This window comes from Eulemur rufifrons, chromosome 9, assembly GCF_041146395.1.
Source record: "Eulemur rufifrons isolate Redbay chromosome 9, OSU_ERuf_1, whole genome shotgun sequence".
Taxonomy (NCBI): domain Eukaryota; kingdom Metazoa; phylum Chordata; class Mammalia; order Primates; family Lemuridae; genus Eulemur; species Eulemur rufifrons.
The window spans coordinates 24,200,926-24,214,542 of NC_090991.1; the positions used below are offsets into that span (position 1 = coordinate 24,200,926).

A 13,617-nucleotide genomic window follows, 5' to 3' on the forward strand; every position below is an offset into this window, starting at 1 on the left:
TGCAGCACAAAAGCCCTCACCAAAAGCCAGGGCCATGCCCTTGAACTTCCCAGCCTACAGAACTGTGAGCTAAACTAATTTCTTTTCTTTATAAATTACCCAGCCTCAGGTATTCTATGATAGTAACACAAAATGGACTAAGACAATGCCCCGATACAATTAACTCTAGAAGCTTGGAAAATGAAAAAACCCAATCACATCAATGTAATAAGTGCCATAGAGAATGTGAATAAATGTTATTCTGGTTGTATTTGAATTGTTTAAGACAGAAATGGCATAATATAGTTAAACTGGGGAAACTTTCCCATACAAAAACCACCATCTTATGGTGTCCCTAAGTACTTACCCTTTCCTGTGACGTTTGATAGCGAAGATGAAGGGCTGTGGGGTCCCAATCCACAGCAATATAGGCATTTCCAATGAAAGCTTTGTCCTCCCCACAATCAATTTTACAGCCTCTGCAAAATCTAACAGGGGGAAAAAAGATCCACAGAGGAAGAAATAACTATGAAGGAATCTAAATTTTCTTAATCAGAAATATTCTCCCTGCCTACTTTTCTATTTTCCTCTTAGGCTTCACAATTTGTCATGGGCTTCTAATTTCAGACTCTGATAAATGTAGGAATATTTACTAATAATTATTATTATTTCAGGAAATCATGCTTATCCCTTCTCAAGTCTTTGGTTTTATAAAGCACTTGATAACCATTTGTTAGTACACAGGAGATGTGAGCTTTATGGCAAATAAATGTAATGGGAATTGACTATTTGAGATAATACAGCTCTCGAGAAATTCTAAATTCTGTTATTTAATGCTCTGAGGTAAGACAATTTATCTGGTATAACACCTATCTCTTTGTTTATAAAATGGCACATTAAATAAATGTATATAAGGCCCAGTGCAGTGGTTTCATGCCTGTAATCCTAGCACTCTGGAAGGCCGAGGCAGGAGGATCGCTAGAGTTTAGGAGTTCGTGACCAGCCTGAGCAAGAGCAAGAACCCACCTCTACTAAAAAGAGAGAAATTAGTAGGGAGTTGTGATGTGAGCCTGTAATCCAGTTACTTGGGAGCCTGAGGCAATAGGATCACTTGAGCCCACGAGTTTGAGGTACCAGTGAGCTACCATGATGCCACTGCACTCTACCCAGGGCAACACAGTGAGACTCTGTCTTAAGAAAAAAAAATAAAAATAAAAATAAATGAATAAACGTATAGAAAAATATATAAAGTTGCCAGGAGAAGCGGGGAGGACGTGATAATGCCATGGTTCCAATGCCTAATGTAGACTCAGTTTGCTAAGTCTATTATAGTTCTCAAAAGATTGACTTCAGTATTGTCAGGCACTTTCTCTGGTGTAACAGCAATGATCAATCATCATTAACTCTTTAAAAATCAAAACCAGACTTTCAGCAGGGTCTAGTAAGTAGACTATGTTCTACTGGACTCAGAATTGCCAAACTGATTTACATTTAAGGAGCAGAAGGTATAGAATAATAAATGTTGATCATAAGCTATGAATTTGGTGTGGACTGTAGAGTTTATAAAACCAGCTAAATCTCAAAAGCAAAACTTAGCTATTGACCTCACAAGAAAGAAACGAATGAACAATTCCTAAGTCTATTTTAAACTTCTTGCTATTTACTATTACTTCTCAAAACTGGAAATCTTATGAAAATGGCATAGTTCCTGAAGCTGAAATGCTATTAAAATTTTCCTTTTGCAGAAGGTTACTTTACCTATACCAAGGGCACCACGCACAGGAGTTCCCATCTTTCTGCACAACTCGTAGAGTGAACGGATATTGATAGCCCATACTGTCATCACTGAAACAGAAGGGAACATAAACCAAAGAGCATAATAAGCATTTCTGGTGTGAAGTCCAACTCCTTTTCATCATCCTTTGAAATAAACCTAGGAATAGGCATTTGCCATAGCAATATGTTGATGGCTCAATGCAGTTTATCCTAATCCATTAGCTGCAGTCCCATACCAACCACACTCCGGACTTCTATGCTGTATCTAGGCTTACAGAAGGGTAAGACATACTAAACTGTCATATGTCTCTAAGAAAGTCCACGTGGTCCACAAAATTTTTACAACATAAGCTAATCATGAAATCAAACACCAATTATCTTCAGTCCTAATTCTATTTAGTTCACATTAAACTGAAATAATCAGGCCTTTCCATGACAAGAACAGTGACATATCACAGAAGGCTGTGTATATCCAGAAGTCTTCTTTAATCAAAATCCCTGATATGGTACATGCCAGGTACTGCCTTCTCCCTGCCTTAGCTACTCAAAGCTGTAAGCTACGTACTATTCTTAGAGTAACTTAACTGCCAACAATTGTTTAAAGATAGCCCTTTGAGTTCTCCAACTTTTAAAAAAATTTACTCATCCTTGCCCTACCAAGAAACAATGCAACAATTTATACATATATCAAAACATCAATTTGTATACCTTAAATATATGCAATTCCTATTTGTCAATTATAGTTCAATAAAGCTCGGGGAGAAGAAGCAATAAGGAATATAACATAAAAGTGGGATCCTTTACAGCTCATTTGACAATTGGTAGCAACTATTACATGGCTGCTGAAAGTAATGAAATCATGATAAAGCATCACTGTAAGAGCAAAAGTGAGTATCATGTCCTGCACAGGAGTTCCCTTCTTTCTGCATAACTTGTCCAGTGAATGATTACTGATAGCCTAAACTATCTAGTATTATGTCTAAATCAGGTCAACAGTAAGTGAGGAATCAAAAGAAAGATAATGGGACAAAAAAAAAAAATCAAGTGACACTCTCCTTGGGAACTGTGCAACACCTCTCTTCTGAAAATGTCCTTTACCTTTTTGCTCTAACTGAATGAAGCCTGGCTTTCTTGATAATCCTGCTTCCCATACAGACTCTTTATTCTCATACATCCCAGAACTTGGAGGTAATGTGGATTTCCCCCTTAGTCCTCTTTGCCACTTCTAGATGATTTCTCCTTCCTTCCTTTTCTTGAACAAAGTCCAGCTTCTCTACAGAGAAGCATGTGCTATTGAATTATGCCATCTACTATTCCTCTCTGGAAGGTGCATCTCTTCTTTATTCACTAAAGATTTTAGCACCTGGTTCACTGTTTTTCTTCCACCATTTCTCCTGTCAATATTCTTGGTGACATCAACATCAATGTAATTAACTCAACAATACCTTGGCCTTCTGTCTTCCAACAATAACTTCCTCCATATCATTATGATCCAGTCTCTCCAACTGTCATATTCTAAACTTTGTCAATACAAACTTTACTACCTCCAAAATCTCAATTCCAAGTATCCTATGTTGCAACCATCATCTCTTATGTTTTTGGGTCACTTACTCAAATATCCCTACTCTACAATCCCAACAATTCTTTGAGCCAACAGAAACCTCCAATCCTCCCTTTCCTCCCTACCCACTGTACTTCAAAATAATCACTCTTCTGTATAGACCCTTAATTCCAGGAATTTGTTCATTTAATCTCATTTTCAAAGTTATTGACATAAACACTCACAGAAATAGAGAACTGTACAATGAACCCCAATGTATTCACTAGATTCATCTAGACAAGGACTTTCCTAGGACTTGCAAATGAATTAGATGTGGAGTATAAGGGAAAGAGGAGTCAAGGCTGGGTTTTCAGCCTGAACAATTGTCTGTGAATGGTGGTACCATTTAATGAAAAGAGGAAAACTGGAGGAGCAAATTTTGGCAAGAAATGACAGCAACCAAGTTAAATTCAAGATGTCTGTTATATATTCAAGTGGGAATTCACTTGACTGTTTTTTGCTGGAGATATAAATATAGATGTCCTCAACAAATAGTTGGTATTTAAAACCCCGAGACCAGATGATATAATTCAGAGAGTGAGAATTAGGTAGAAAAGATGCCCAAGATCTAATTCCTGATGTATTCCAACATTTAGATGTTGAAAAGGGAAAAGCAGCAGCAACAAAGGAGGCTTCTCAGGAGCAGCCAGTAATATAAGAAGAAAACCAGGGGTGAGCAATTAAACAGAAGTTAAGTAAAGCAAGAGCAGTGGTTTCTAATGCTACAGAGAGCTTGAGTAAGAAAAGGACTGGGAATTGCCCACTGGATTTGACAAAATAGCAGTCTTCAGTGACCTTTGGGAAAGCTTTTAGTGGAGCAGTATAGATAAAGGCATGGAGGCTGGAGTGGGTTAAAGATAGAATGGTCCTTCAGACATTAAAAAGATAATAAAAGCTTGTCTTTTGGAAATATATGCTGAAATATTCATGAATGAAATGAAAAAATGCCTCTGATTTCCATCAAAAGAATCCAGTGGGTCACGATAGCCAAAATGTGGAAACAACCCAAGTGTCCATCAACAGATGAATGGATAAACAAAATGTGGCACATATATACAATGGAATATTATTCAGCCATAAAAAGGAATGGAGTCCTGGTACCTACTACAACATGGATGCACCTTGAAAACATTATGCTAAGTGAAATAAGCCAGACACAAAAAGACAGGTGTTACATGATTTCACTTTTATGAGGTACCTAGAATAAGAAAGTTCACAGAGACAGAAAATAGATTAGAGAATCAGTGTCTGGAAGGGAAATGCAGGGGGATTGCTTAGTGGGTTTGCGTTTCTCTTTGGGAAGGTTAGAAAGTTTTGGAGATGGATGGCTGTGACGGTTGTACACTATTGTGAATGGTGTACTGAATTTTACACTTAAAAATGATTTAAATTGTAAATTTCATGTTATTTGTATCTTACCACAAGGTTTTAAAATGAGAGAAATATAGATTCTGGTGGGGGTTGGTAAGGGTATGGATGAAATAAGAGTGGTCAAGAGTTAATGATGATTGTACTTTAACTCTCTAAATTATATCATCAGGCCATAGGGTTTTATTTTTTTTTATTTTTTATTTTTTTTGAGACAGAGTCTCACTCTGTTGCCCGGGCTAGAGTGAGTGCCGTGGCTTCAGCCTAGCTCACAGCAACCTCAAACTCCTGGGCTCAAGCGATCCTCCTGCCTCAGCCTCCCGAGTAACTGGGACTACAGGCATGTACCACCATGCCCGGCTAATTTTTTGTATATATATATTTTAGTTGTCCATATAATTTCTTTCTATTTTTAGTAGAGACGGGGTCTCACTGTTGCTCAGGCTGGTCTCGAACTCCTGACCTCCAGCGATCCACCCGCCTCGGCCTCCCAGAGTGCTAGGATTACAGGCGTGAGCCACCGCGCCCGGCCAGGGTTTTAAATATCAACTATTTATTGAGGACATCTATATTTATATCTCCAGCAAAAAACACTCAAGTGAATTTCCCACTTGAATATATAACAGACATCTTGAATTTAACTTGATTCCTGTCACCTTTTGCCAAAACTTGCTCCTTCTCCATCTACTTTTCCTCTTTTCATTAAATGGTACCACCATTCACTGACAATTGTTCAGGCTGAAAACCCAGCCTTGACTCCTCTTTCCCTTATACTCCACATCTAATTCATTTCCAAGTCCTAGGAAAAGTCCTCATTTAGAAGGAGCCATTTAATTAGATCAAACTTTCACTTCAAATTTACTCTTGCTCAACTGTCATTTTTACTAAACACAACATTCATGAACTAAATTGCATATCTATTATCTGCAGTTTTTCTTTAAGATTTGTTTACCTTAAGCACTAATGCTAATCATCAAAAGACTTCACATCATAACAAATAAGCAAAAAGAACTTTTTCACTCAGTTATTACAGAAGCAGAACTTTCATTTGCACCATGATAGCAAAAAATGATCTGCAATTTAACTGAGATACAAATCAGGCATCATAATCCCTACAATTATTAAAAGTCAATACATTTACTAATCCAACATAACAGCGGTAGGAGGAAGGGAAAGAAAACAGAAAATGTTTATTATCTTTACCTAGATTTATAAAATTATTCCATGTTAAAATGACATGGTATGTGATATGGTTTGGATGTTTAATCCCTCCAAATCTCATGTTGAAATCTAATCCCTAGTGTTGGAGGTGGGGACTGGTGGTATCTGGGTCACCACTCCAGAAGGCATGATCCTTAAGCCTTGGCAGCTTCCACGTGCTGTTAAGTCTGCAGGCATGCAGAATCCAAGAGTGATGGAAGGTTGGCAGCTTCCGCTTAGATTTCAGAGGATATATGGAAAAGGTTGGGTGCCTAGGCAGAAGCCTGCCACAGGGGCAGAGCTGCCACAGAGAGACTATACCAGGGCAGTGCTGAGGCAAAATGTGAGGTTGGAGCCCGCACAGGGGCACTGCCTGGTGGAGCTGTTGGACAAGGGCCACTGCTCTCCAGACCCCAGAATGGTGGAGCCACCAACAGCAAGCACCCTCAGTCTGGACAAGCCGCAGGCACCAGATTCCAACCTGTGAGAGTAGTCACATGAGGTGTGCCTAGCAAAGTCATGGGGCTGGGGCTGCCCAAGGCCTTGGGAGCCCACTGCTTGCACCAGCATGTCCAGGATGCGGAACATGGAGTCAAGGGAGATCATTCTGGATTAATGATCTGTCCTGCTAGGTTTCGGGATCATATCGGGCCTGTTGCCCTTTTCTGTTAGCCAATTTCTCCCTTTTAGAATGTGAATGTTTACCCAATGCCTGTACCACCATGGGATCCTGGAAGTAAATAACTTGTTTTTGATCTCACAGGCTCATAGCTAGAAGGAACTTGGCTCTGTCTATTATCTTTCCAGCAAAAATAACAACAAACAAAGAAAAGAAAAAAGAAAAAAAAAAGGAACTTGGCACGAGTCTCAAATGAGACTTTGAACTTTTTTTTTTTTTTTTGAGACAGAGTCTCACTCTGTTGCCCAGGCTAGAGTGAGTGCCGTGGCGTCTGCCTAGCTCACAGCAACCTCAAACTCCTGAGCTCAAGCGATCCTCCTGTCTCAGCCTCCCGAGTAGCTGGGACTACAGGCATGCGCCACTATGCCCGGCTAATTTTTTCTATATATATTTTTAGCTGTCCATATAATTTCTTTCTATTTTTAGTAGAGGTGGGGTCTCGCTCTTGCTCAGGCTGGTCTCGAACTCCTGAGCTCAAACGATCCGCCCACCTCGGCCTCCCAGAGTGCTAGGATTACAGGCGTGAGCCACCACGCCCGGCCTGAGACTTTGAACTTTTTAGTTGATGCTGGAAGAGTTAAGACTTTTGGGGACTACTGGGAAAGGATGATTATATTTTGCAATTTGAGAAGGACATGAGACTTGGAGGGGTCAGGGGCAGAATGATATATATGGCTTGGATGTTTGGCCCCTCCAAATTTCATGTTGAAATTTGATCCCCAGTGTTGGGGGTGGGGCCTGGTGGTAGGTGTTTGGGTCATGGGGACAGATCCCTCATGAATGGCTTGTGCCCTCCCCATGACAATGAGTGAGTTTTTACTTTATTAGTTCACACAAGAGCTGGTTGTTTAAAAGAGTCTGGTTCTACCTCCTCCCTCTCTTGCTCCTTTCTCTTGCCATGCGACATGCCTGCTCCCTCTTCATCTCCTGCCTTGACTGGAAACTCCCTGAAGCCCTCACCAGAACCAGATGCTGGCACCACACTCCCTGTACAGTCTGCAGAACCGTGAGCCAAATAAGCCTCTTTTCTTTATAAATTACCCAGTCTCAGGTATTCCTTTTTGCAATGCAAAACAGATTAACAAAATATGGAAACAACCCAAGTGAATCATTTGTTACAGCATGAGACTTTTTCAAAATTCACATATAGACATTTGCACTGACACTCTCATTCTGTATTTCAAAGGACTGAGATTATACAAATTTCCTGGTGAATTCATACTCTCTACTTTTGCAACAACAGAAGACAAGGATATTACCTGAAGCATTAGCAGGACAGATTTAGGTAAGAGATTAGAGAATGGAAGGATTATTAGACACAAGAATGTTTAGGAGACAAAAGGAAGCTGTATAGTCTCTTCTACTCTAAATACCAAACCAAATGATTAATAAGCTCTCTGAATGGTTCTTTCAAGAGTGATTAACTTGGCCGGGCGCGGTGGCTCACGCCTGTAATCCTAGCACTCTGGGAGGCCGAGGTGGGTGGATCGCTTTAGGTCAGGAGTTCAAGACCAGCCTAAGCAAGAGCGAGACCCCGTCTCTACTAAAAATAGAAATTATATGGCCAACTAAAAATCTATACAGAAAAAATTAGCCGGGCATGGTGGTGCATGCCTGTAGTCCCAGCTACTCGGGAGGCTGAGGCAGCAGGATTGCTTAAGCCCAGGAGTTTGAGGTTGCTGTGAGCTAGGCTGATGCCACGGCACTCATTCTAGCCAGGGCAACAAAGCGACACTCTGTCTCAAAAAAAAAAAAAAAAAAAAAAGAGTGATTAACTTGACATGGAATGGGTTCTATAAATCACACAGAAGTCATATAAATTATTCTTCTGGAGTTTGGAAGCCACAAGTCTAGGCTGATCCCCCAAACTCACCAATCTTGAGCATGATTACTAGCTTCCTGAGGTGGGAGCGGGCTGGCTAATCGAGATACTTGAATCCAAACTGCATCATATAGGTCTTTCTTCCGGGTATGCACAGTACATGGAACAATCAATGGCATTCCAAAGAGGCTGGGGCGATTCTTCTGAGATGACAGGAAATACAGTTCTGTCCTCATCTATGTGTACAAACAAGAGAAGAGAGAACTGAGAAGATAAGCCTCTGATTCCTTCCTTTTGTTCTTCTAACACTGCCAATAACAGACATTATCACCATTTTCAAATTTGTCATCATCACATTGTTCTCCTTATTTATAGAACTACATTATTAGTATGAAGAGAATGGTTATTTACAATGAAATCATTGAAAAGTTGAGCTATTACCAATTTCAGAGTTGTTGCCTATCTATCAAATTTGAATTTCAGCAATTAAAATATTTCCTCTGATAAACATTCCTCACATATACTGAATCCTATGTAAAAACTAGAATAGTTTCATAGCTCAAGGCTTTTGAACAACTAAAATTCTTTCTTTCTCTAGAAAATGTGCCAGTAAAGGCCAGGCACAGTGGCTCGCACCTATAATCCTAGCACTTTGGGAGGCTAAGGTAAAAGGATTGCTTGAGGCCAGGAGTTCGAACCAGCGTGGGCAACATAGCAAGACTCTGTCTCTAAAAAAAAAAAATAGAGAAATTAGCCAGCTGTGGTGGCATGTGCTTATAGTCCCAGCTACTTGGGAGGCTGAGCCAGGAGGACTGTTTGAGCCCAGGAGTTTGAGGTTACAGTGAGCTGTGATGGCACTGCTGCACTCCAGCACGGGTGACAGAGTAAGACACTGCCTCAAACAAAACAAACGACAACAACAAAAAAAGCCATTAAATAAAGAACTCCTCTCAAAATGCAATTTTTCTTTTTTTGAGGCTAGAGTCATCCAGGCTAGAGTGTACGGTGGCATGATCATAGCTCACTGCAGCCCTGAACTACTAGACTCAAGCAATGCTCCCACCTCACTCACCCTCCTGAGTAGCTTGGACTACAGGCATGCACCATCACACCCAGCTAATTAAAAAAAATTTTTTTTTTGTACAGATGGGGTCTATGTTGCCTAGGCTGGTCTGGAACTCTTGGCCTTAAGCAATTCTCCCACCTTGGCCTTCCGAAGTGCTGAGATTACAGATGTGAGCCACACCACCTGGCCCAATTTTCTAAGAATAAGCTGTTGATAGTGGTTGTTAGAGCAGCAATTCCCAAATTTTTGGAGATTTGTGAAATTCAGTTATTTAATTTCACAACTTACTCACCTTCCTAAAAGCAGCTAAGCAACTTCAGTCTTTTTATTTTTTAAATACATGATAGAATAAAAGGTAAAATTTTAAAAATTTCACTTTGAGTATGTGAGAGAGATTTCTATGATATTCCTTAGTACACAGATATTGCACAGAATTAGCTTGGAAATGGCTGCTTAATAAAAATTTAGTATAATAGAATGATTGACAGGAATTCAAGATCACTCAAAAAGCTTGGACATTTAATTCTTTGAGAAGTTTGGTTGGTATGGAGTAGTTAGAAAAACTAAATCAATAATTTATAAACTCAACAGGGGTTAACTAGTTTCTAAGTAAAAAGACCATTCTTTATTATTTCAGATTCTCAAGGATTTTATTTTGCCATTGTTCATTTAAGCTTAAATACGTGATTTTAAGACCCTCTGTCATGTGTTGGTAGGACCCACAGACATACTTTAGTACAAATATTTTATAAAATTTTAAACTTAGCTAAACCAACACAAATTTTATCCTCTCATAGGTAACTTTTCCCAGTGCCTTAGTCCCATACCTGCTCAGTTCCTCAAGGGAAAAATTCTATTCTCAGTTCTGTTGCACCAGGAATTCTCTTTTTGTCCTTTCTTAACAACTTTTTCTTTCATCTGAAAAAACTCAACTTGCTCTAACTGTGCCAAGTTCTTACCCCATTTCTTTACTTGATGACATTGCTAAACTCTTTTCAGTTTTCATTATTTTTTTTTACTTCTCTGACCACTTTTTTCTTTTTAAAAACTGACTCATCATTTAGTTGTGCCAGTACACTGTTTTCCTATTTCTCCCTTTACCTCTCTGAATATTCTTGCCTATTTTGCTTATGCCTTATTACCCTTCTTTTTCTACCCTGCAGAAGGGAGTAGATGAAAAATAAATTACTTTCAAAGTAACTCAACAATAGGACTAAAAGTAGTAATTTAAAAGAAGAACTTAAAAGGGCATAATGATGTACTGAATATGAGGTTTTAGAAAAGAAGGAAAAAAAATCTAAGAATGCTCTTAGGTTGTAGCCTTTAGCATGGATGAATAGTGCTGCCTTTCACAGAAATAATGGGATAAGAGAATTGACTTGGAACAGACAATAAAATCAATTTTAGGCATTCCCAAAAGCAACTGGCTAAGTCATGAAGGAAACCAGAAATAGGGAACTGGCTATACGGTAAAAATTTAGAGGCCAGATGTGATGGCTCACACCTGTAATCCCAACACTTTGGGAGGCCGAGGCACGAGGAGTTTGAGACCAGCCTGGGCAACATAGCAAAACTTCGTCTCTACAGAAAAAAATTAGTTCATCGCGGTCACCCTCGCCTATAGGCCTGTAATTCCAGCTATTAATATTTGGGAGGCTGAATGAGGTGGGCGGATCACTTGAGCCCAGGAGTTCAAGGCTGCAGTCAGCTATGATCACACCACTGCACACCAGCTTAGGCAATAGAGACTCTATCTCTAAAAAGAAAAAAAGAGTAAAAATTTAGAGATGACAAACTATATTTATGGTCCAGTAGTTATAAAATCCTGCACATAATACTTGAGTATATGCTAAGTACTGTATATAACATTACAGGATATATACAGGATAATTGAAGAAAGTGGTTTTCTTAGAAAGACAAAAAGTACATCAGAGTGCTTAATATATTATCTGATAATGTCTGGAAAAAAGGGATGGAGAAATGTAGAATAATCCAATTATTTTAGCTTATGGCACCAGTTAGAGCTGTGCTTAACAACAATTCCAAGTCACAAATATATGCTGTAGTTCTCTAGACTGTCCATTCACACTACTCATCTTTGTATAAATCAGGTGTTCATACAAGTGTGAAACTGTTTCTGGGCTCTCTATTCTATTCTTTCTTTCTTTTTTTTTTTTTTTTGGAGACAGAGTCTCACTCTGTCATCCTGGCTAGAGTGCAATGGTGTCATCATAGCTCAATGCAACCTCAAACTCCTGGGCTCAAGTGATCCGCCTGCCTCAGCCTCCTGAGTAGCTGGGACTATAAGGCATGCATCACCACACTTGGCTAATTTTGTCTATTTTTGGTAGAGATGGGGTCTCATTCTTGCCCAGGCTGGTCTTGAACTCCTGACTTCAAGGGATCCTCCCACCTTGGCCTCTCAGAATGCTAGGATTATAGGCATTAGCCCCTGAGCCTGGCCTCTATTCTATTCTTGGTCTATATTTCTTTTCTCATACCAGCATCACATTATTGTATCATATCTTCTTAAAATAAATAAGTATCATATCTTCATAAATAAATCTTGATATTTGATAGCTCAATTTCTCATGCCTTATTCTTCTTCAAGTGTGTCTTGGTTATTCATTGTATATCCACATGTGAAAATCAGCTTATCAAGTTACACACCGCCCCCACCCACACCATTAGCATCATTTTTATTGGTATTGTGCATTGAATCTGTAGGTAAGTTTGTGGAGAACTGATATCTTTAAAATATTAAGTGTTCTAATCCATGAAACTGGTCTATTCCTTCCAATATTTAAGACACCTTTAATTCTATCAATATTTTGTGTTCTATATAGATGCCTTGTATATCGTTTTTAAAGTTTATTCCTAGGTACTTAATTTTTTCTTGGTACTCAATTTTTTTTAATATTATGATAAATGATATCTGTAGTGGGTTGAATGGTGGCACCTAAATATGTCCATGTTGTAACCCCTGGAACCGGTGAATGTGACCTTATTTGGCAAAAAGGTTTTTGCATATAATTAAGTTGAGGATGTCAAGATGAGATCTTCCTGGATTATCCGGGTGGGCCCTAAATTCAGTGACAAATGTTCTATAAAAGAAAGGCAGAGGGAGAAGAAGAAGGCCATGTGAAGAGATTGAAGTTATGCAGTCACAAGTCCAGGAATGCCTGGAGCCAATAGAAGTTGGAAGAGGTAAGGAGGCATTCTCCCCTAGAGCCTTTGGAGGGAGCTGAAAGCCCGCTGAAACCTTGATTTCAGACTTCTGGCCTCCAGACTGTGAAAGAATAAATTTCTGTTGTCCAAACACATCAAGTTTTTTGGTAATTTGTTACAGCAGTCCTAGGAAAAATACAGTACATTTTTTACCATTTCATTATCTCTTGTTGATGTTATGTAATTAATATACTTGATTTTTTTACACTGACTTTGCATCCTTAAAAAGCTTAGTTCATCTGTTCTTTATATAAGTAGGGAATGGTACATTTTATCCAATAAATATAATAAATAAGATGGGAAAAAAAAATAAGAGTGAATTTTTAAACAGAAGTAGGAGTAAGTAATGGATCTTAGAAATTATCTAGGAGTCTTGCTCCTTTAATTTTATAAAATTAGGATACAAAAGTCCAAAAAGCTCAATCAGCTATCTAGTGGCAGGATTAGATTAAAATGTAGGTTGTTCAATCTCTAGTTCAGTGCCCTTTATACTCTATCCAGTTGCTATTGTACCTGATGTATACCTCTTTAACAATTATCCACTGATCACAATTTTTAAATCTTCCTTTGTTTTTTATCAAAGAGTCAGATTATAATGCAATAGTTTTATATTAGTCTATTAAGGGAGACACTATGCAAATTTGCTGGGGTGTAGTGGCTATTCACAGGTACAATCATCAAGGTCCACTACAACCTTGAAGTTGTAGGATGCTGTGGTTCATGTCTATAATTCTAGTACTTTGGGAGGTTGAGGTGGGAGGATTGCTTGAGGTCAGGAGTTGAAGACCACCCTGGGCAACACAGTGAAACTCTGGTACAAATAAATTAAACCAGCCGGGTGTCGTGGTACGTGCCTATAGTCCCAGCTACTTGAGAGGCTGAGGCAGGATTGCTTGGGC

General features: G+C 39.0%; 1 protein-coding gene across 2 annotated transcripts in view; it reads right to left on the reverse strand.

Moving 5' to 3' along the window:
* USP32 (ubiquitin specific peptidase 32) overlaps window positions 1–13,617 on the reverse strand; it is a 207,539-nt gene that overhangs the window by 11,712 nt on the left and 182,210 nt on the right. For both annotated transcript variants that reach the window (XM_069482324.1, XM_069482323.1), the window contains exons 27-29: window positions 8,476–8,660; window positions 1,738–1,824; window positions 347–467 (exon numbers count right to left, since the gene is read on the reverse strand). In XM_069482324.1, coding sequence (XP_069338425.1) covers window positions 347–467; window positions 1,738–1,824; window positions 8,476–8,660 — 393 coding nt within the window. The remainder of the gene's footprint in view (window positions 1–346; window positions 468–1,737; window positions 1,825–8,475; window positions 8,661–13,617) is intronic.